The sequence below is a fragment of the Trichechus manatus genome, unplaced genomic scaffold, assembly GCF_000243295.1.
Source record: "Trichechus manatus latirostris isolate Lorelei unplaced genomic scaffold, TriManLat1.0 scaffold00105, whole genome shotgun sequence".
NCBI lineage: Eukaryota > Metazoa > Chordata > Mammalia > Sirenia > Trichechidae > Trichechus > Trichechus manatus.
Window position 1 is genome coordinate 5,968,034 of NW_004444041.1, and position 24,520 is coordinate 5,992,553.

The window sequence follows — 24,520 nt, forward strand, 5'->3', positions numbered from 1 at the left end:
TTCTTATAGACCTCAGAGTCCCCAAGCCAAACTAAGAAGTTATTGCCTTCCATATCTTATGTAAGGGTGAGTGTCCACAGGGCAGGTCCCATTATCCTCATATCTCAATGGCATAAACAACACCAGGGATTCCTTTAAGGATGATTGTCACAATCCTGTAGTCTCTGCTTGTGACCATGACCTGGAGTGGAAGGAACCAGCAGCCATCCTCTACATAGGACTTTCACATTGCCTTAAAGCTCATTCAGCCTTCACACTTAATTAATACCACGCACTTAACCTCTTTACTACTTTTCCTCCAAATGACTGTCCTGAAAATCTAACAAAGGGCATGAAGGAAAGGAGCATGTAAGCTGACCCTCAGACTTGTCCACCTGCTGATTCTCATCACAGCCCACCCTTCTCCCACACACCTGCAGAGCTTAGCTGTCACAACCCCTGGTATGGCATCCAAGCTCTGCCCTCTGGGCCATGTCTGCTATTTCAGATTTACCTGCCACCACACTCCCTGCCATAGGTTCTGGGCATATCTGATTACCTGTTCTCTCCTACAGACAAACTTACATCTCTATTCCCGTCTTCACTTTCATCATTAACCCTTTCTCCCATTTCTTCATTAAAAAAATTCTTTTGCATTTACTTTTTCCGCTTATATCCATGATTACAATCACTGTTGAAACATGGTCAAGTATAAACAACAAATTAAATTATATTATCCATTCCCACCCCCAGAGACCACTATGACAATAAGAATTTCAACTAGATCTTAAGTATCTGTATGCATGTGTACACACACACACACACATACACACATAGTCCCTGGGTGGCACAGTTTGTGCTCAACTACTAACCTAAATGTTGGTAGTTCAAACCCACCCAGCAGCACTGTGGAAGAAAGACCTGGCAATCTGCTTCCATAAAGATACCAAAAACCTAAACAAACCCATTGCCATAGAGTCAATTTTGACTCAGAGCAACCCTATACGACAGAATATAACTGCCCCATAGGGTTTCCAAGTAGCTGCTGGTAGATTCAAACTGCCAACCTTTTGGTTAGCAGCCGAGCTCTTAACCACTACGCCACCATAACAGCCAAGAAAACCCTTTGGAGCAGCTCTACTCTGTAACACATGGGGTTGCCATAAGTTGGAATCGACTCAATGGCCACAAGTTTGGTCACATATACATATATCCTAAAGTAAGAGTAGATTTATATGTCTACTTTTATTTTATTTGCCCAAATTCCTTATTATGATGCCACTTTCTTGTTTCTGTTTTGCCCTCTCTCTCTAGATGAAAATAAATTTTAAAATAGATAGGTAGACTTTTCCCTTTGCTTTCATTTAAGCACTGTGTATTTGCACTACTAAGGAATCTAACTTACAACATAATGGCAATCCTGAACCAAAAGTATGGTATTAAAAAAATACTGTTGCAATGACCAAGGCTTGTGCAGAAGAATTTACAGAAATTATATCATATATGCACTTCACTGAAGCACTAATAAGGTCACAAAAACATTGTGCATCATCTCCCTCATCCCACTGTTCTTTTCGTCCCATCAGGAGTCTTGTGTGGAGTTCCTTCTCTTACTTGAGATGCATTTTACAGCTCCTGTTGGCCCCAGATCACTCAAGGTGATGGCTTTCTGGGTGGCCCACCCGTCTGCAGCCTGGCCGGTGATTACCTGCACAGGAGTGGTGATCTTGGTAGAAGCCATCCGCACAGATGGGCACACACTGACCGTGCTGCAACAGTAGGGGTGGCTGGCAGGAGGAACACTCCAGCCCACTGGTGCATGCGGCACACTGGGGCTGGCAGGCTGGCTCCGGGCAAGGTCAGGAGAAAGAAAGAGGGAATTCTGGTTAGCTCAGACACTACCCCAGTGCCAGTTCTTACACAGCCCAATCCTGAAGCCCTGGGATCACAGAGAACAAGAAAGGCAGGAAAATAATTTTCACATGCATCACTTACATAGTGCATATTTCCTATGAGGCACTGTTCTAAGAGCTTTACACATATTAAAGCATTTAATTCTCACAATGACCCTAGGAGGTAGGTATTATTACTGATCCCAATTTCAGAGATAAGGAACAAACTCAGCGAGGTTAAATATCTTGCCCAAAGTCACATGTCTAGTAAGTGGTGAAGCTGGCATTCAAAACCAGGCAGTCTGGCTTGCGAGTCTGTGTTCCCAGTAGCTCCCAGTTTCTCTCTGAATCAACCTTTTAAAAAAAAAATCCTTTGCCCCTTTTCCTCCACACTCTATGGCAGAAATGTAAATAACTTTCAAAATGACTGAAGATTATGAATCAGGGGAGGAAGTGGGGAGAAATGAATAATTACAAAAAAAATAAAAGCAGCTAACCTTTATTGAGGACTGCCTACATCCTAGACATTATTCTAAGTATATTACAAATATTAACTCACTTAATTCATAAAAACCTTCTGAGGAAGGTAATAATGTTATCCCATTTTACAGATAAGAGTACTGAGGCACAGAGAGGTTAAATACTTGCAGCCAGGGTATGAACCTACATGCTTTTAACTGGATAATTAATTGTAGCATAGGATTCCTATGAGCAATCCCCTATGAAGCAGAGTAACTTATGATTTGACCTCAATGGAGCCAAACTCACCCAGAATAAGACCTGTATCTCAGATGTATAAGAATTGTGAAATGTACATAAACTCACTGTGGCTCCCTTGGTAATCCAAAAGAGATAAACTCTATTACCAATTATCTGTGTGATGTAGAACAAGTTGATTAATTTTTCTGGCCACAGGTTTCCCATTTGCAAAATGAGAAAGTTCTAATAAGTGATCTTGAAGGTTCATGTCAATTCTAAAGTTCTACCCTGGATTATATGACTCTTTTAATAAACGACACAAAGTATCCTACTGATACTATAATCTTTGAAAGCCTTCAAAATTGAAAAATCCAGCCATGACTATCTAGTAACCATTCAGACCTCCAAATCACCTATCTCCCTGTAAGTACTAAAGATCCATAAAATGTCAGAAGAAAGAGGCCTGCAGGTAAAAAGGCCAGATAGCCTACAGGTGACATGACTACCTCTTAATGGTTTTTGGAAGTTGTGCATTTTCTGCTTTCATGATTCCCTCCTTGACAATATTAAGCCTCAGTTTGAGAATAGCAACTTATCCACCATACAACACCACCACCCGGTTGTCTGCCTAGAGCCATACCTAAACAGCGACCACTGGCTTGGTAAAATCCCAGACCACAGGTGTGCACACACCGTCCATTCTGTAGTAACTTTGTGGGATCCTGGCAGAGATCACAATGGTCTGGAGACTGAGAACAGGTCAGGCAGTCTTTGTGGCAATGAGCTAAAATTCAAGACAGAGGAAAACTCAGTAAAGACCATATGGTTTATCTTATATGCTCCAGAAAAAGAAACTACAGGGTATAGAGTTGTATAGAATACGAAGAACAGAAAACACTGGAACTTAAGTGTGGAAAAGGTCCCCAAACGGCAAAAATGCATTTCGTTGTGAGATTTCAAAGAACCTTTCTTCACCTGAATAACCCTCACTAAATTGAAAACAGTAAATTAAAGCCCCAAATTGAAGGCACTAAAAACATTATGAAACAGACCCATTAATGTTTTTACCTGCTGGAATGCCTCTAGGAACTGGAATGGCTAGATCATAATATACGATTTAAACAAATTCAATAATTTGCCATTTATCAGATGTTCTTCTTAAGCTTTGACATGCATAAGAGAAGTTGACATAAAACCTTAATTTTAAAAAATAGTGATTATTTTCTGGGGAAAAATTTAGCCAGTTTTCTTCACTTTTTCCAAAATTTCAAATCTCATTTCTAGTAACTGGAATTATCACTGAATTCAGTGGTGTCAGCAAAGGAGTTCTTGGACTTGATTTTCAAAGTATAGTAGACAATATGCTAAATATTTGTTTTGGAAAGCCACTTTGGAGAAGGTATCGTAATTAAACTATAAAGTTGCTTGCTTTTCCCATGATAAGCTCTTCAAAGAAACACTGTGATTAGCCAAAATAAGCTGAATGCAACAAGAGCAACTGCCAGCATGAAAAACTGGGGCCCACAGATGAAAACAATTAATTATGAAATATGAGTGGAAGAAAATGCCACTTCTCCAAGAAAGACCAAGCTTATAGGCAAATTACTGCTCAGGCAGAGCACCTCCAGTGCTTGCCAACAAGTATTAACTGGAACTAATTCAACCCCAGGTGATTTGAAAGCAGAGTTGCAGAACAAGTAGATAAAATTTTCTTCTGGAAAAAATTAATGAGTCTTTAAACCTCAAAAAACCCACTTGAGAACTCCAAAAGGAGCCATCTGTTTAATGGTGCACCTTAAAAAAAATAAAAAGAACTTCTATAACAAACTTTGAGGAATTATTTTCATATCCTCAACAATGGAACAATCTTTACAATATACTTGACTTACAAGTTTATAGACATTATGTCTTTTGATTTTCACAATAATTTGGCAAGACAGATAAGGCACATTTTATTAACAAGAAAAGTAAGGTTTAGAGAGGGGCAGTGACTTGCCAAAGGTCACATGCTTATAGTAGGGGAGTTTGGCAATTATATGGACAAAGATTAATTAGAAATATTTGTTGGAAAAATTAGGAAGAAACAAACCAACCAACCCACCAGGTGACTAAGTAAAATCAAGGGGGAAAAAAGAGGATCTCTCTGAATTTTGTGCAGTAAAAATATCTCAGTAGAAATAAATCGAACGTGGACCTACCCAATGTGCAATCTGGACAGCATTGTCCCTTCACCTTCACGGCTAGTGTGGCCACTGGACAAGGTGGACAAGAGGGCTCATAGCAAGTTACCTGAGCCCCCCGACACTCACACACCTTGCAAGGGCCAGCCTCCCATGTCTCCCCCTCCTACATGAAACAATAAAGAATGACATAGTTATCAGAGCGCAGTGATTCAGAAAACAGTTTGCTAGTAAATTGCTTATGATTTTCATGAGGGATGAGGTGATGGACAAGGTGATACCATGGCACGTAATCCTATCAAACCCAATTCTGAAATAGGGCAATAGGGAAAGAGTCCTAAATGTAAAAGAGCGGTATTTCTCCCTCTTTGTTTATAACTGGTTTACTTTAATATATGAGCCCCTGGGTGGCGCAAATAGCTGCTAACCTAAAGGTTGTCACTTTGAACCCACTCAGAGATGCCTGTTGTGTCCACTTCTAAGAAAAACCTGGCAATTTGCTTCCAAAAGTTCACAGCCACGAAAACTCTTATGGAGCACAGCTCTACTCTGACATACACAGGGTCACCATTATTCAGAATAGACTTAATGGCAACTAGTTTGGTTTATTCATTTTTTTTTATTTTAATGTAGGACTCAGGAACAGGCAGAAAGATTTTAGGCACACAGAGATAGCTTTCCAGCACTACCATCACAGATCATTCTTCATAAGCCAAAAGCATTTAAAACTTGTTTCTCAAACTTTCTCCCCAAAAAAAGCACTATGAGGGATTACTGTGTACCTAGTGATTAGCAGGTACACTAAATACACTCTCGACAGTAAAAGTGGGCAACCTGGGTAAAGCCCTGAATCTGCTTGTGGTTACTCCAACAATAGAGTCATTGTATTCTTAAAATTAAAGCTTTTGAAGGCCCATTTTAGTGGGCTGTACAAATGCCACAGGCTATCTCACACCAAAATATTCTTTTCAGCCAAGCAAATTATGGTAATAAACATTAATACTTTAACAGAGAAGCCAAAGTGAATTACAAAGAGCAGGTCATTTTTGCTCAAAGTCCTGCTCACCCCGGAGATAGAAAAGGGACAAAGCTTCCTACCGGAATGTATTGGGGTGATGAGGGATGTAAGAAAGGAGAGAATAGGACAGCATATTTTAATAAAATTTTGATAAAATGTTCATTAGGTGAAACTGGTGTTAAACATTCCAAACAATTATATGATGGTATTTGGCAACAATGAGTGGTGATTTAAAAAAAATGAGGAATATTATCTTTCAAAGGCAGAAGTGCTTTTCTTCTGCTTCAAGCCAGACAGAGTCCCTGGCCCTTTATTCAAAGCAAGCTTCAAAACTGTAAGCTTGATTGTATGAACAAATATGCTCATACTTTCCCTTAAAAAGAAACCACATATCATTGCCCTCAAACCTAGAGAGAACGAACACTCAGTATAGTGTTCCCCAAACCAAAGATTCACGTTCTTTAGCAACCACTGAAGATATAAAAAAAAAAAAAAAATCAGAAGGAGAAAATCATCACTATACAGGGAAAGAAAATGTGCAGGGGCTTATAGTTGGGGAATATTAATTCTCAATTATGGAAAAAATAAGCTAAGCAAAGGAGCAAACATTCAATAGATCAAAGTCTTATTTATCATTAAGACTTTTCATTTCTGACCATTGTGTCATCAAACTTCACTGCTAAAATACTAAGGCTTTAAGGTTCCCCAAGATAGTTGATGCAGATCATTACTTGTATAAACATCTATGTACAACTTACAAATCTATACTTACTGGAATACGTGTAACTTCACTGGCATTTGAGGACATCTGAGAACAGAGAGGAAATGTACTTATTATAACACTAAAAACAACATTAGGTTGATTTATTCATTTTTCATTAAGAGTTATCCATCTTTCCCCAAGTATCATGCAGCTCCATTCATGTGTTATAAATAAAAATAAAATCTAACGATACCGAAAACAAGAAAAGCATACCAACAAGGGGTGAAAACAATGTGCCTAGGAAATATTTCTGAATTCCTATTCTCAGTTTGTGCTTGAGTACTTGGCTTCAATTTCCCTCATTATGAAGCCAAGGGATTTTGTAAGGGTAAATTCTTGAATTTTGTGCAATAAGGGAATTGTGAGGATTTGTACAAACAATTTGCTTTTCTTTAATTCCACTGGCTTCATTTACCTCCAAAAAGGAATAGGAAAAATGATGCTACCGTTGTGAAAATAAAATTCAACATTTATAGGGAACCTTTAACTGCCGAAATTCTTAAGAAACAAGGATGACTAAAGCTATGTAATGCCACTATGAAACAAATAAAGCCAACAGCATAATAATAATACCTGTTTTTTTTTTTAAAGCATTTTTGAAAATCTGCCTGGCACTGCTATAAGTCTCAACAGCCCTGTGAAGTAGGTAGTATTTTATTCCCCATTCTACAGTTGAAGGTTAAGTAACATGTCCAAGGTCACAATTAGTATGTGGCAGAGTAGGGATTCACACCTAGAGCCTACACTGCTAGGTCTGCAAAATTCTGCCTCCCCAGCAGATATAGAAACACTGGAAGAATGAAAGCTATAATGTATTCAAATCAAAAAGAAAGACTATGTAGGAATGAGTTCATAGGTCAAAGCACCTAATCCTAAAGTTTATAATCCTATTCAGATTAGTCAATGAAGCAGGTGTATTTATGATCAACTGGCATATTTTCAAGAACTAATTGAATTTACCAACATTCCAAAACCTCATGTGGAAAATATGGGCTACGTAAATAGGGTAAATTAGAAGAGATTAAGATAATTCTTTTTTCCTTTGGGTAATATAATAAAGACCTTGGGAGAAATAAAATCTCAGCAAATGGAATTTCACCCCATATTCTGTTCATCGAAATCTCATCAGCTTACCTGCTAAATATATCCAGAGCTTGACCACTTTTCACCACACCCCCTACTTCCTCCCTCTACCAAGCTAGCATCACCCTTTATCTGGACTATTGGCAAAAACCTTCTAACCAAACCACCTGCTTCCAGCCTTGCACCCTACAGTCACTCGCCCATGCAGCAGCCAAAGTGGTCCTTTTACAAGTCAGTTAGATTACAGCACTGCTCTTTTCAAAACTCCCCAGTGGTTCCCATCTGCCTTAGGTAAAACACAAATTATTTACCATAACTTTCAGGCTCCTTTCTGGACCTATCTCCAACTCCCTTCTCTCTTACTCACTTTGTTCCAGCCAGATTCACTTTCTTGTTGTTTCTTGTACATGCCAAGCACACTCTGCCTTTGCATGTGTGGGTCTCTTCCTGGTATGTTTCCCCCTAGAAATTCATGTGGCTTATTCCCTCACTTCCTTCAGGTTTTGCTCAACTTTCTCTGCATAAGAGAGAACTCCCTGATCCTCTTATGTAAAAGACCACACACCCCCCATTCAACTCTCTAGCCCCCTTCGCTGCTTTATTCCTCTTAATAGCTCTGATTATCACTCGACATGTGTGTTTTGCTGTCTGTGTCTCACACTAGAACATAAGCTCCACGAAAGCAGGAACTCTGCCTGTTGTATTCACTTCCATATCCCCACTCTCTGGCACATAATAAGTATGAAATAACACTTGTTGAGAAAATGAATGGATACATAAAGAGAGAACTCATTTCATTAAATATCGAACTATAAATTTCTTTGATAGTCCTCAGTTACCAGCCAGATACTCACAAATTCTGCATTTTCTTCATAAACACAATAACTATTCCTTGAAATGCATTCAGGACAGCATTTTCCATCTAAGTGAATTAATTCTTCACCCTGTAGAAATAAGGGTTGCAGTGGCACATATCAAATTAACATCTCCAGGCAGCAGGGCTAAATTGCGAAGCAGCTGGGCTGCCTGACTAGAATGAAAACCTTAGCATGCCCCTTTGCTTCCACCCACCCACAACTTATTTCACCTCCCCCTGTGCTGCCCTTTCTATGGATAGTCTAGTGAATACAGCATACCCCGCTAAGCATTCTTATTCCAGTGCTGGTGATACTTGTGCACTAAACTCCCCAAAAACAAACCCACTGCCATCGAGTCAAATCTGAGTAATAGCAACCCTTACAGGACAGAGTAGAACTGCCCCACAGGGTTTCCAAGGAGTGGCTGGTGGATTCGAACTGCTGACCTTTTGGTTAGCAGCCAAGTTCTTAACCGCTGCGCCACCAGGGCTCTACTTGTGCACTAGTCTTCCCATAACATCCTGCACATGCCCAGAGGCTCACATGAATAAGACAGATGGATGGTCCAGGTTAAGGTTATTGTCTTGGAAAGTTATGAATTTCAGAAAAGGATCAAGCCATCTTAAATATAAAAGGTTTGAACTTGTGACTTTGGTTTCATTAACAGTACTCAAGTAAAACCAACGATTTTTCTTGAATACAAAATCAGACCTATATGCATATAGTTTCAGACATTAGTTAAACAGTCAAAAATTAATTTTTATTCAATATTCTGAAACACTTACTGTTATTCAACTTACACAACCACTATTTTAAATACATAAGGAAAAAAAGGAATGCCACACTAGAAAAGTAGATGTTTAACTTTCAAAATCTTATCACTCTAATTTTCCCATATGAATACTTGCAACTTTTTAAATTTTTTATAATAAAATAATAAATGCTGACTATAAAAAGTTTAAATAATTCTGAATTCTATAACTTAAAAGTAAAAGTCTCCTGCACCTCTACCTCCCAGGGAATCCACTGTTAAACATCCAATCTCTATAATTTTTCACATGCAAATACTAAAATCTATCTGTAGGCTAAAGAATATTTTTTAAAGCACTTTCCACTCTCTAAAGATGCATCTACTTTCTAAAGAATGCTAATGTTTTGTAAATGAAGGCATTCTTTAATTTTGGATCTATATTACATTTAAAATGTATTTAAAAGTGTAGAAACCATGAAGAATACTGCAAAATTGCATAAACAGAATAATCAAAATAATATTTTGTTTTAAAAACTGTGCACTAAATAAAAATATAAAATCATTGGCTGTCTTTGGATAGTAGCATTATGGATGGATTTTTAAGTCTCTTTTCTACTTTTCTTGAATCTTTAAAATGTTCTAGAATGAACATGCATTATTTCAATAAAGAAAAAATTAACTTTTTAAAGTAACACAAGAATACATGAAAGGCTGTAACTTTTTAGGGTATCTAAAAGTTATTTCAGGAAGAAGAGAGTTATATATAGATCATTGTCCATCAAAATTCAAGGCCAATCAGAGACTGATACAGAGCTGCATGCTACAGAGCAGATGTATTTACATATAAATTGTTCTCCAGAAATGTGACAAATCAGCAAGTAGTGAAGGCATAACCCTGAAACATACTGAAATTTGTCTAATGCATATGAAGGCATTTATATGCATGTAGTCTAAGTCACTTAAAACAGTATTTTGAAACAAGACAGAATATACGTACTTCTATTAAAGACAAAACGCATGAGTGATTGTTGAGTGCCCACTACAATACATGCAGACAAAACTGAAAATGGAACCTGCATCACCCAGATAAGGCAAAGAATGTGGCTGTTCTGAGCCTTCAACCACTATTCTAAATACAGTGAGCCCTGCTCCTGGGGAACAAGGATTCAGTTTTGGTGAGGTAGGAAGTTCTAAATAGATTTGCTATTTATAGAAGGATGCGTCAAACTGAGTCAGGTCACTGCAGTGGGGAACTCACTCTAATTAGCATTTGACTTTCCCTTTGAGCAAAACTGTTTTGTGAAATAAACTTATTCTTTTCTTTCTAAGAAGATTCTGTTGCATAGGCCAGATCTAGTCTGCTAACCCTTCCCACCAAATCACACCCACACCCACCAGAGCAAAGACTCTCTGTGACTCCATCTACTACCAGAAAAGAAAACAGTCTTTTGAGGGATTTTTTTTCTCCATGCGAAGGAAAGGGAGCTCACATTTATGGCATGGCTACCCTTTTCCATGCATTTTGCTACAAGTTTCTATCTCCCACCATTTTATGCCTCATACTTGAACGTTAGGTCCTTTTAAGAAAAAAGTAATTTGGCTTCATCTGAATTCATGCTCAAAGATACCATAAAAAATACAAAAATAAAAACTATTTTATTACACCCTTCTACAGTTTATTTATTCATGTTTTGATGTCTAGGCATTTGGTTTGATATATGAAAGACAAGGGTCATGCCATTTTTTCCTTTTTTGACAAAGAACAGTTGTATGCTGATTTCAATATCATTCAGAACACTGCTATTGATGGTCAGTGTGATAATGATTACAATAGTGAAGATGAACATTTTTGCCTCTTCTAGAAGTTTACTTCTATGCACCTTTGTAGATGTACATACACTTAGACTTAATCCATCCTCCAGAACCTCGGTATCCAAGATTAGAAATCAAATGACCTTGATATTTTAGACAAAGAATCAGGCAGAAAGCTAGGTCGAATTGAATAAAAACGCCAGTAATGTACTTTCACTACTCCCTTTGGCAGAGGTGGTCATTTCCGCCCAGTGCTTCTAATGTCTTTAATTCGTATTTCCATAACTGTTGGTGCCACAGTGTATGACAATTTCCATTTACATATCTAACTTTCCCCATGGCCTGGACCTCTTAAGGACAGAATGTCTTATTCATCTTTTTATCTTCAGTGATACAAGTTAAACAGGAGTTAGGAAGTTAGTACTTCCAGGATTTAACAAGTTCAAAAACTAGATATTTTCAGAAGTATGCCATATAAGGAAGCTAAAGGATACTTTCTGTAGCATTTAATTTGGGTCAAAATTTCATTTCTGATAGTGTTTCCAGTTTGGAAGCCAGTACCTTAAACAAAATTTGGGGAACATGGGGATAATCTGGAAGAAAGCAATTCAGTTGATTAAAGTTTTCTCCAAATGAGCAAATGGCATAGGGCCTCCTCAGTTCATAAAGGAGAAAACAGTGGGGAAACTAGAAAGGGGGAAGAGCAGTGTTAAGGAGTGGCTTGAGGAACACTGAGGCTCTCTCCCCTTCAACAGTTGCTCCCCATTTTTTCTAAGAACAGACAGGAGGACTGGCTAGTATTTCCACAGTTAGGTTCTCTGTGAACAATAAGGTACTTGGAAATGCATTAACATTGAACACGATGGGTTAAATTATCTTCGGCCAGTAAGACTCTTTGTTCAGACCCACCTAAAGTAGATGGTATAAGGATCTACATACCAGGATCACTTCTCCCACACTTTCCATAAATGCTGGGATATTAGACAAATTAAAATCTTGGAAAATAACCTAGCATCCTTTGGGTGGACTGTCGAGGCAAGGACACCCAGCCTCAGCCTAAGCACATTAAGGGAGAAAGAAAAGGGCCCTGATTGGGTTTTTTCTCATCTTCACCCAATCATTCTAACTCCCTAACCATAAAGAAAGAAAAGAAATGAAATGGTGTGTGGGGGGAAATAAATCTTCAAAAAGCAAGACCCTTTTTTACCTAAACATGTTTCAGCTCTGCCAAGCCTTAGAAGTAGGAGTCAAAATGAAAAATAACACTGTCGTTGACAGACTTGTTTGAAAGGCTGTGCCTCCTTCTGCTCAGCTTTCAGGGGAGCTGAGGACTGGGGGAGAAGAACTAGAAAGAAAAATGCCTTTACAGACACCCAGTGCTTCAGATCTCTCAAGTTTTCCTCATCAACTTGAGTTCACAACCTGGGGGAAACTGGTGGGGCGGATGGGAGTGGTGAGGGAGAAGGAGACGACTTTAGAAGCAATTTGTTTTGCAATGGGTCAAAACTGAATTTAAAAAAAAAAAGAAAAGCAAAGCAATTTCCCTACAATATATATCTATAGTCCAAACACAGGAGGCTTTGTTAGAAGCTTCTGGATATTCTGCAGACAGCAAAAGTCAACAAAGGTCAACAAAATTTATTGGTTATGAAATCTCCTTACTTCTCTTAAAAATAAAACAAAACACAAAAACATTTTGTTTTCTTTCCTGACACACAGAAGCAGACCCCTAGGTGCTGGCTCTCCTTTCTACTAAATGCTGCCTGTGGGTCCTGCAGCAGGAGCTGGGCTACTGGCCCACCTGCGCACCTCTGTCTCACAACCATAGCAAGCTGGGCAGGCCACCAGCAATGAGGTCCAGCTGCGCTAACTGATAGGCTAATGTCCCATAGCATGTCTCCCCCTTTCCCGTCTCTGGCTCAGGGTTTCCAATATGACAGATGCACAGAAAACTAAAAGCTTCAGGGGCTGTTCTGAACCAGTCTGAGCAAACAGTGACATTCACTTTAAACCACAGAATTTGTGCTAGAATCCCCTTTGTAATGTGAGTGGTCAACCTGCCGGTCCCCTCTGCTGCCAAGAAGTAAGGATCAAGCACAGGACCACCTATCCTGTTGGAAAGAACTGTTATAGTTTGGATGGAAATGCCTTCGCTTCTTACCCAGACACACTCCCCTTTGGCACACTCTCCAGTCTGGCAGGTCACTTGGCCACGGTCACACATGCAGAACTCACAGGCCGAGCCCTTCCACATTTCATCCTGGTACCGCACAATCCCATCATAGGAGCAGCTTCCGGCAGGAGACACACATGCCTCACAGCATTCCCCATGACGTCGAGCCCTGCTCTGACCCTAAGGTAACAGAGGATAGTGTGTGAAGAGTTGTTGCTGTTGTTAGTTGCCGTCAAATCCACGCCAACCCATGATGGCCCCATGTGTTACAAATAGAACTGCTCCACAGGGTTTTCTTGGCTGTAATCTTTACGCAAGCAGATTGCCAGGCCTTTACTTCTTTGGTGCCTCTGGGTGGGTTTGAACAGCCAACCTTTCAGTTAGCAGCCGATCACAAACCACTTGTGCCACCCAGGCTCCTGTGTGAAGCGTAGTGCTCAGGAAACAGCAAAAGCATAAGGAGCCAGTGGGGCAGAAGGACATAAAACACCAACACTGGACACTGCTTCTCACCCCCTCCCCGACCTAACCCAGTCGAGACAGCTTCCTCCATCCCACCCCTCCTTCCTAGGAAGCATCATCTTTCTTTATATCTTTACATAACATTCTGAGCCTTATAATTCCTTCAAAGGGTACACTAAGCTAAGAAATGCATTTCATAAATGACCTAGAATAAAGCTTAGAAAATCGCTACACACTTTCAAATAATACCTTTTCACATCTTAGTGGAGGGCAGGCCTGTCTGTGGCACCTGACTTCGCCCCGGTCACATATACATGTGGTACAAGCGTTTTCACTCCACTGCTCACCATGCTGAGTACAGCAAGAAAGAAAAAGTGGAAAATCAAATGTCATATATATGAAACAGAAACACAGATGCACAAAATACCCATTTTTATTACAATTTTTAATTGAGCTACATTGAACATTCTCCTAAGAAACGATCTCATTTAGGTAGCAACAATCTTTAAGAAGAAAGTCAATAAATGTCCAAAGGAAACTTTGGATTCGTTTTCATTCAACTATATTCATTACAACAAGGTGTTATGTACATACTCTGTGCCTGGCACATACAGACCCTGGAAACACTGAGATGAATAGGAAGCTTTGGCAGGCCCAGTTGGTTGGCTAATCAACCGTCAAGCTTCAACTCTTTTTCCTTTCAGAAGGTTGGGTTCTCACTGTCAGATTGTCATTTTCCCAGCTTCCTTTGTAGCTAGGGCATTGCCACTGTCCCAACCATAACTAGGGGACCTCAGGGGAAATATGCTAGAGTGGTGGAGGATCAGGAAAAGACTCTTCTCCTAGGTAAAACAAGAAAAGCCCATCTCTTTCTTCCATCCAGCCTTTGATAATGATTGTGTGAGGAACAGCCGCCCAGAGCTGAAGAAGCCATCTTGGGACTATGTGAGAACAAGATGGAAGCCAAATGCCAACATGCTGAGGATGGCAGGGTGGAAAGATTAAAAGAGCTGAGGTCCTTGAAGACATTATCAAGCCCTTAAATGATTAACTCTGCAACAGCCCCACCTCTGGATTTCTTGTTATATAGCAGAATAAATATTCTTGTCACTTTAACTATTTTTAGAAAGATATTTCTATTGCTTGCAGCCAAAAACACCTTAATAGATACAGAGAGTGTCTCTTCAAAGAGAAATTAGTCTAGCACAGTGCTGTCCAATACAAATATAATACAAGTCACATATGTGGCTACTGTGTTGGACAGTGCAGGCCTAAGGCATACAAAAATCTTTTCCCAATTAGATATTTTCATTCAGATTTCAAGTGACCCATCTGAAATTGTGAGACATCCATTCCTTAAAACTCAGTTCCAGATTCTCTACTGAAGGTCATAATACTGATTTCTGTTTAGCCTTCTTTAGAGTGGCTGCCAACAAGGGAAATAGTTGGGTTAGTTCTTTGCTTTTGAATAATGTAACCCTCTTTTGGCTCAGCTGGGTACTCCTGAGACAAAACATTCATTGATTCATTCATTCAATTTGTTGAGATAATTTTTATTTGGTGCCAACTGTATGTTAGGCAGAGTTATGTAGACTGCTCCAATAAGACTCTGAAGTTTGCAGGTTCCACCATCACCAACTTCTTGAATCCCTTCCCTCTATCCCTTAGCCCTTCTCTTGCTTCTCCCCTGTGTAAGGTAGGGGTTGTCTCTGGACATCAGTACATAACATCCGACCAAAGCAGACATTTACTACATTCCCAAAGCCTCAAAGCTAAGTGTAAACTTACAGTAACCAATGATAGCTCCTTCTCCCCGTCAAGATGTATGAACAGGAAGTTCACAAGGGTTCGTGAACCAGGTGCTGCTTGCCAGCACATTCCTTTATATTTGTAATCCCCTTCAACTTAATTTTTTCAGAAAGGCTTCCCATAAAGAGAAGAAAAAAGCTGTTTATGTACTGAGTTTCTAATCCTGGCAGAGAGTCAGACATGAGGGTTGGGAGGAACACAGGTTAAACAGGCAGAACGTATGTCAAAACACCTACATGGGGTAGATCAAAGGTTACCTCATACACTTGGCCAGCTGCAGAGCAGGATCGCGCAGAGCACTGTGGGCAACATTTTCCAGGAACTCGGACTATAGTTTCATCCTTAACACCCAAAAAGGGGAAAAAAATCCATCAAAAGAAAACATTAATAAAATCCATAACAGTAGGAAAATTTCATTCTATTCACAGCCAACTTAATCATGTGCCCCAAGCATCTATAACAGCAATTTCCTCTCATTTAGCTTTTGTTAGTCACAGTTCTTTGACAAGAATTAGCACTTCCAAGATCAGTGTAACCCTTAAGAATTTGGTACATTCCTCATGTCCTGTTCTCTTCTAAGAACAAACAAAAGCACAAATAGTAACAATAACAACAATATACTTAGTGTTTGCCAGATACCGTTCTAAGTGCTTTACATGACCCTATGAAACAGATGCTCTTATCCTTGATTCAAAAAAAAACAAAAACAACCAAACCTGTTGCCATCAAGTCAATTCTGACTCACAGAGACCCTATAGGACAGAGTAGAACTGTCCCATAGGATTTCCAAGTAGTGGATGGTGGATTCGAACTGCTAACCTTTTGGTTAGGGGCTGAGTTCTTACCCACTGCGCTACCAGGGCTCCATCCTCACTTTACAAATAAGAAAAGTTAAGACCAGAAAGGTTATGTAACTTGCCTAAAGCCACACAGTTAATAGGTAGTAAATGATTGGCAGTGGGATTTCAGAGCCAACCCTTACCAGCCCTTAAGAACATTCACACTCTTGCTGGGTTACCTCTAAATTCAAAAGGGAAGGTACCCCTCCCTTGATAACCACTTTCCTATTCTTTTGTGTCTTTATATGCATCCATATATTTACATACATGCATTAGGGGTCCTAACACGTTAAAAAAAAAAAAAAAATCAATCACATCCCTACATATCTGGGAATAATCCAGTACAGAGAAATGTGGGTGACAGACTAAATGCCCAGACAACCATTCCTCACTCTCCTATCCCTACATTCTCACCTCTACCACTCCTTCACCTCCACCGAACCCCTGGAATGTCAAACCTTTGCTCTCTACTACCTTAAGAGAAATTTTCATGGTAACAGCCTCCTCACTAATTCTAAAGAGTCAGCTTCTCCCTTTGACTTCAATGCCAGGAAGGTAAACAAATTAAAGGCAGGGGAAGAAGGGTTAGAATGAACCAAGTTGCAATGACTAAGAAGTGGTAGATCTTATATAGAAGACACTTTCAGAGCAGTTATCTTCAGTTTTTCTTAAGAGAAGTAGAAAATGAGATTTTATTATCACAGCTGCTCTGGTTTTCGTTCTGCAAGAAAAAGAAGGCAAATGTACTTGGGGGGTCAAATAACCTTAAATTTTCCTGGAAAGTTCCAGTCATACCTCAGTAGTCCTTTAACCCAGTTATGTATGATCAGCTGGATTAATGTATTACTATCTAATAGGGATTTATTTCAAACACTCAAACCACTGGAATTAAACCAACAACAGTTTCCTCCTTGCTTTACACCAGGTTATTTTTTCTTTTTTATTCTATATACAAAATGCTATTGACTATTCATGTTTAATAGAGTATGTGAAAATTGGACATGCATTGAAATCATTGAGTATTTCTTTACATCAAACAGAACTCTGTGGCTTAACGAAATTTCAGTAAGGAAGCAAAATGAAGGAATAGTTGATGTCACACTATTTAGCAACTTCACTGTAGTAAACAAATGAACTGAGGCTTATACAGTGTTAGGTAAACAGGGAACAAGTCATAATCACAAATCTTCAATAAGCATAGAGCTAGCATCAATAATCTTAACCAACATGGACTAGGCCCAAGTACAGTAGTAAATCAACTCCAGTGTGTATGGTGTGGGGGGAATTACTCATATAGTGGTTGGTACAAGGAAAATCTTACTTTCCAATTCTATTGGCCATATATAACTATAGACTTTACTGACATAAACAGACTCTTTCTCTACAAGTACAGACCAACAAGAGCAGGAAGAAAAAGCATTTAAAGAGAGAATATCCAGGAAATGAGAGAACTACATGGTTGAAAGTTGAGATCTTTTCTGGGCTGCTGCTTTATATATTGAAGAGGTAAATAATTAAGAACTGGAGAGATAAATAAAAAGAAGCTGAGCAGGGAGGTGGATCAGAGAACGGGAAAGACACTGATTAACAATACAATTTTGTTGCTATCATACACCTGAATCTTATCACTCTGGCCTACATAGATTTGCCCTTCCAAGCCTACAGTCTAATACGGGGTCAGCCAACTATGGCCCATGGGCCAAATCCAGCCCATTACCTGTTTTTTGCAAATAAAGCTTTATTGGAACACAACCACACCTATTAGTTTACATATTGTCTATGGCTGTTTTCGTGCTACAACGGCAGAGGTGAGTAGTTGTTACAACTATATGGCACATAAAGCTGTAAACGTTTACTATCTGGTCCTTTATAGAAAAAGTTTACCAACCCCAGGTCTAGTTTCAATATTAAAGATATGATTAATGTCACTACAATTTGGGGTAGGACTACCATTAAGGATATTTTCAATTATGGCTTTTAGGATTCTTTAAATAAAAATACTTACGATAAATATGTTTAGAATGTATTATAGCTAATAGCTCTTGACAAAATATCTTGGCACCATAATATCTTTGAATCCATAGAAAGAGATGAAAGCTCCATCACCAAAAAGTAAAACTAATAGCCAATCTACTGCAGCGCCAAGAGGAAGTCCGACTAACCATAAGACATTCTGTAACTTTCATTTCTTGTGCAAGCCTAAATAGAGAGAAGAACCATCATCTCTTCCCAACTTCCTACCTTCCTATATCAAACGGAATATGGCCTTCGTTCCTCCAGTGTGAGACAAGAGATGTTGCTGTTTGAAGCGGTCAGATTGCCATTCCTAGCCTTTCACCATCCTCAGTATCTTTCTTACTATGTCTAGTCAAAGCCCATAATGTTTAGAAAACAAATGTGTGGGAAGTATATTTGTTGGGGTAGGTGAGGGCAGTGATAAAAAGTAGGGAAGGGCAGAGCCCGAAAAGAAAGGTGCAGAGATGGAAAGAGTTCACAGCAGAGCAAACTAGAGATTATAGTTTTTGTTCCATATATTCAGAATGCAAGAGTGGTGGGCAGTGGAAACAGGAAAAGATACGATACTAGTACAACAAAGCTCCACTAAACAAAAACCTGCTAGACTCCTGGACTAGGGAAAAAAAAAAAAAAACAGTTGCCATCAAGTTGGCTCCAACTCATGGCAACTTCATGTATATCAGAGTGGAACGTGATCCATAGGGTTTTCAATGTCTGATTTTTCTGAAGTAGATTGTCAGGCCTTTCTTCTGAGGCACCACTGGGTAGGCCTGAACTTCCAACTTTTTGGTTAGCAGCCTAGCACATTAACCATTTGCACCACTCAGGGACTCACTTGGACTAGGAGTCCGCATATTTCCTAGTATCTGGCTATGGTTCCAAAAAGGAAAATTAGCCAAGAGCAGGCCACTTACCTTTGTAGCTCCCAAGCAGTGGGTATGGACAGCTCTTTATAAAGTATGAATAAATAGAAACAAGCAACTTGGAAATTATTAAAAAAAAAAAAACACTCTGAAGAACAAGCATAACATTCTGAAGATTCAGAGAAGGAGTAGACTTCTGAACACTATTTACTACAGGATTTAAAAGAAATTTTTTAAAAGTCATTTTGTAACAGCAATATGCAAGAAAGTGCAGTCTTTACTAAATAGAAGCAGGAAGCAATAAAGAAAGATGGAACATTGGGATAAAAAAATTAGATGAACCAATAAGGAAAAATAAAGAAAAATTAAAGTGAAATTATAAAATTAAAATCTACACTGGAGATAGTAAATATAAATTCCAGTAGTTCTTTCCATAATTCAGAGAGAAAAGACACAAAGATAAAAATGAGATGAGAGAAATGAGACTGAGATGAGAGAGAAGATGAGAGATAAAGAGAAGGAAAGAGAGGGCAGTAACCTAAGCAACTTCAGGTGTTTCTGAAGAATTGAGGATGACCAAAATGGATACGATTAATCAAAGACATAACTGAAGAAAATAATTCAACACTGGAATGCAGACTTAAAGGGCTCTACAACGGTCTAGGTAAAATACGTGAAGAGAGACCTACATGAAACATCCTGCAAAATGTTAAAGAAAAGAAACACCCTACAACTATTTAACAGAGTAAAACAAGGACTAGAAAGCAGATGAACCTCAGACTTCTCCTCTGCAGCACTAAATTCCAAAATAAAATGGAAAGGAGTCTATAGGATTGGGAAGGGAAGAGATTAACCACCCCCCCCCAAACTTTAGACCCCTCCAAGTTGTCTTTCATGTATACAGGGCAGTAAGAAAAATAATTCTCAAATACTTAAAGGCTCAGAAGATGTATCAACCCGCTATCCTTCTTGAAAAAAATATTTGAACAAGTAGCCCAATCTACTCAGACTAATTAATATTGGGAATAAGAAACTGTGGTATTGAAAAAACAGGTGAACTGCCCTGTGGTAATATCACCAGAAACAACTCTCAGCCTCAGCAGACCACATCTGACTGAACAGACCATTTTAATGAGCCTTCAAAAATGTGGAGGGGTTAGGGCTCTGTTCACAAGGCATCTGGCCAAAGTTGAAAGTAAACAATATCAGTATATAAATTTACATCCTTCATTAAGGGAACAACCCCTTATTTGAACATAAGGAATTTCTCCATGTGTCAGGGATTATTGCCAACTTCTAAAATGTGATTTTAACTGTCAAACAAAACATACTCCCATTTGCCTTCCAAAAAATTGAAATGAATTCCAAAAAAAAATCTATCATAGTCTTTCTGAATGGTTGAAATATGGGTGATGTTTTTCCTTCCTATTTCTCTGCCTTTTCCAAATTTTTCTTGATAAGTACAAATTTCTTTTATAATTTAAAATAAAAACTTTATATTAAATTAAAAATCATTGAAATCTTTGAAGATTACAAATTTTTCTAGATCTCAAGTCCTAGAAGTACATTTGTATGGTAAACTTGCGTTTTCCTTATATTTAGTGAGTTAATGCAAGTGGTTAACGCGATGACTGTTAACCGAAAGGTTGGTGGTTCGAAACTACCAGTGGCTCTGCGGGAGAAAGATGGTCTGCTACCGTAGAGATTTACAGCCTTGGAAACCCTATGGGGTTGCTATGAGTTGGAATCAACTCAATGGCAGTGGGTTTGGTAATGCATATAAAAAACCTCAAATATTGTAAAATTCTTGAAATGTTAGCAACTATTGCTATTGTGATTACTATTACACATAAATGCTATGCAACTCATCATTTTTGGGAAGCAATATAGCATAATGATTAAAAATATGAGCCTGGTTGTGGAGTTGAATTGCCTAAGTCAGAGGTACTAACATTTCCTAACATGGTACCTCAAACAAGTTACTCAGTTTTATCAGCTGTTAAGTGGGGATAATAATAATAGCTCCTACTTCACAGGGTTGTTACGACAATTATAAAGCTCTTGAAACAATGACTGGCACACAGTAAACACTTAAATGTGATGATGATGATAGTGATGATGATGGTGATGGTAGGGGTGAGGTGGTGGGAGTGGTGGTGGTGGCGATGGTCCATCACTAGCACCAACTCCACAGCACCCCCTTTACATCATCAGACTATGCAACATTTAATAGTGATAGTAAATCAAGAAAAGTGCTTCTAAATGATCAGTTATTTTTTTAATGCCATGTCAAAAACATAGACTTAATGATGCAAGACTGATTAAAATCAATCTAGAGAAAAAATACATACCTATTCCAAAATTTCAGAATGCATGCATGTACATTTAGATCTGTAGTATGGAACCCAATTTCATCTGTTTATATTAATCACATATGTTAATGCAAATCAAACATGAATACTACGCGTGTAGCTGGAGTTTGTGTTGAATGTGTTCTAAAATAGAAGCTAGTACTTTCAATTATTCTAATATCTGGCCCCCTAACATACAGTCTGTAGGTAAGTTTTTGAAGAATTAAAGCAGAAGGCTCACAATGGTGTGTTTCCTCCTCCTCACCTCCGTTATAGTAATGGTGGCAAACTGCTTAATTGCCCTTCATACACAAGGAGACTTACCCTGGAATGAGCTTAATCAAAATGCTCAGTACCACAGTGTTCTCCGAATGTAAGAAGAACAGTAGAGTAAAATACTGTGCAATTCTACCAAGAAGCTCATTTGTAGTCGCAAAGCTAGGACAAAACTTTGTGATGAATGGGGAGATGTGACATGAGCACAGTAGTTGGTGGAGTGTGGGTAATACAACCCAGTCTTTCAGTTAGATACATTTTCCCTTTATTTGGCATTTAGCATTTCTTGTCTAATTGCCTTTTGTCTGCCTTTAAAAATATTGCCCAATTGTTACAATATGCCATGTTATTGATTTTGTTTTATTTGACACAAAGTACTGCTCTGTATCAATGAAATGCTGGCTTCCAGCTTTTCCTTAGATCAAAATTGAGCTATTTTGTGACCGGAGGCAAACTCCTTTCGTGGTTAACTGTCAGCTGCCTTGGAACATCCGTAGGAGCCTCTGGAAGACTAAAAAACTATAAAATACCACAAATACCACATTTAATTTCAATTGATTTTTCTTCTAAATTTGTGTGAAGAACTTCCTTTTTTGAAAATCAGATCAGCTTTAAATGAACAACAACATCCCTAGAGTAAATCCTTTGGTGATTTGACTCATTATCCTATAAGAATTAAATTGTGTACATCTGGATAATAATATTATCCAAAAATCAAAAATACTTACATGTCTTAAAGCAGAGTATATCTATGCATTGACAAATAATAACAAACATGATCATGTCACTGAATTTTCCAGATGTTTAGTTTGACATTTTTGGAACATCTGCAATTCGAGCTGGCAATTTCCTTGTATGTACCCTCAAGGCTCAGTTTCATTATGTAACAATTAGCCTAAATGGCTGGTAATGAGACCTATGTGTAGCTTCTAAGAGTAAAAGAAATGTCTCAGGGGTCGTCTTCAGAAGTATAAGGAAAACAAAACAGAGTTTGCTTCTTGTTCCTAGCACTCCCAGAGCCCACATGACATAATCTCAGAAGAGAGTCCAAGTTCCTCAACAGTGAAGTTAACAGCCTATGAATGATCCACTCTGAGGTGACTTCCTTACCTGGTTACAAAACAGAGGCTGACACTGAGCTGCAAAGCACTGGGCAACCCCGTTGTTACACACACATTTGGCACATCTGCTCAACCGCCAGTGCTCCCCATCCTGAAACACACGACCTTCATAGGAGCAAGGTTCTGGAAGATCAAAGAAAGAAGCTTTACCGGGAGGATTGCATTTGCTGATCCCAGGACCAGCTTTGGAAACCCTGGTGGCGTAGTGGTTAAGTGCTACAGCTGCTAATCAAAGGGTCTGCAGTTCAAATCCACCAGGTGGTCCTTGGAAACTCTATGCGGTAGCTCTACTCTGTCCTATAGGATCACTATGAGTTGGAACCGACTCAACAGCAATGGATTTAGTTTTTTGGTTTTGGGCCAGCTTCATGGGCCCGCTGCTGGTGCAATTGCATAGGGCCACACTGCCATTAAGGGGGCCCTGTGCTTGGGGCTTAATACTCTATAGTTGCTGTCTTGATATTCTTAATAATTTTAATCTTTGATCTGTGTTTTGTAAGCGAAGTTAGTAGGGACAACATAGCATGGGCTGAGCACCTCCCTCTGCCTTTTTACCTCCCTGGGATTGGTTGAGGAGCCCCTGGGTGGCACAACTGGTACACATTTGATTAGAAACCAAAAGGTTGGTGATTTGAACCTACTCAGGCACTTCGGAAGAAAGGCCTGGTGATCTGCTTCTGAATCCATGGCCTTTCAGAATCAACTCCATGGGAACTGGCATGGCTTGGCTTTGGATGGGTTATCAGCCACCTGCTCCCCTGTCCTGCCCAGTGAGCGCTGCTGCCCTCCACCCACAGTGGGGCCCGAGCACAGGGATGATGCGTGTGCCTGATGCACCAAGTTGCAGGGAGGGACCCCGGGTACCTGTGAGGATCTGCATTTACTCTGTTGAGTTTCGCTGTGCCTGAGGGAGCATGGCATTAAACACCAAATAAAAAACACCTTGGTAGGTTAAGAGACCACAGAAGTAAAGAAAAAGCTTTTTTTTCCCTGCTTTTTGAACAAACACCAGTTGCCCTTGAGTCAGCTCCGACTCATGGCAACCCTATGTCTGTGTCAGAGTAGAACTGTGCTCCATAGTGTTTTCAATGGCTAATTTGGGGAAGCAGATCACCAAGACTTCTTTCGAGGCACTTATGGGTAGACTCAAACCTCCAACTTTTCAGTTAGCAGTCAAGCATGTTAACCATTTGCACCACCCAGAAACTCCAAGGGGCCCTTGATTTTCATTTTGCACAAGGCCCTGAAAATTTTATAGCCAACCCTGGCTGATCCTCCACTCTTTCCAGGAAAACTTCTTCCAGCACATCTTACTCATGGAACACCAGTGAAGAAGATGCTCAAGATGTAAGGAAGAACCTCATAAATTCAGACATCCCTCTCTCTACCTCATCTCCAACTCTGTTGTTTCCGAACATTCTCTCTTGCAAGGCTATTTGGCCCAAAGCAAATGTCAATTCTTTTCGGTGGGTGACACCTGAAATGCATAAGCATACTTTTTGATTCCTGGAATGGTTCTTTATGGTAAAAGATTGCCAGAATGGAATAACGAGACCAAGAAAAAAGCAGGGTTTTT

At 39.2% G+C, this 24,520-nt stretch overlaps 1 protein-coding gene across 1 annotated transcript in view; it reads right to left on the reverse strand.

Annotated features, from left to right (window-relative positions):
- Positions 1-24,520, reverse strand: part of FRAS1 (Fraser extracellular matrix complex subunit 1) — a 516,919-nt gene that overhangs the window by 280,485 nt on the left and 211,914 nt on the right. Inside the window, exons 6-14 of the mRNA XM_012557480.1 lie at positions 22,934-23,067; positions 15,736-15,819; positions 13,919-14,020; positions 13,196-13,387; positions 8,469-8,558; positions 6,541-6,576; positions 4,769-4,916; positions 3,211-3,354; positions 1,688-1,822 (exon numbers count right to left, since the gene is read on the reverse strand). Of these exons, the coding sequence (XP_012412934.1) occupies positions 1,688-1,822; positions 3,211-3,354; positions 4,769-4,916; positions 6,541-6,576; positions 8,469-8,558; positions 13,196-13,387; positions 13,919-14,020; positions 15,736-15,819; positions 22,934-23,067 (1,065 nt within the window). The remainder of the gene's footprint in view (positions 1-1,687; positions 1,823-3,210; positions 3,355-4,768; positions 4,917-6,540; positions 6,577-8,468; positions 8,559-13,195; positions 13,388-13,918; positions 14,021-15,735; positions 15,820-22,933; positions 23,068-24,520) is intronic.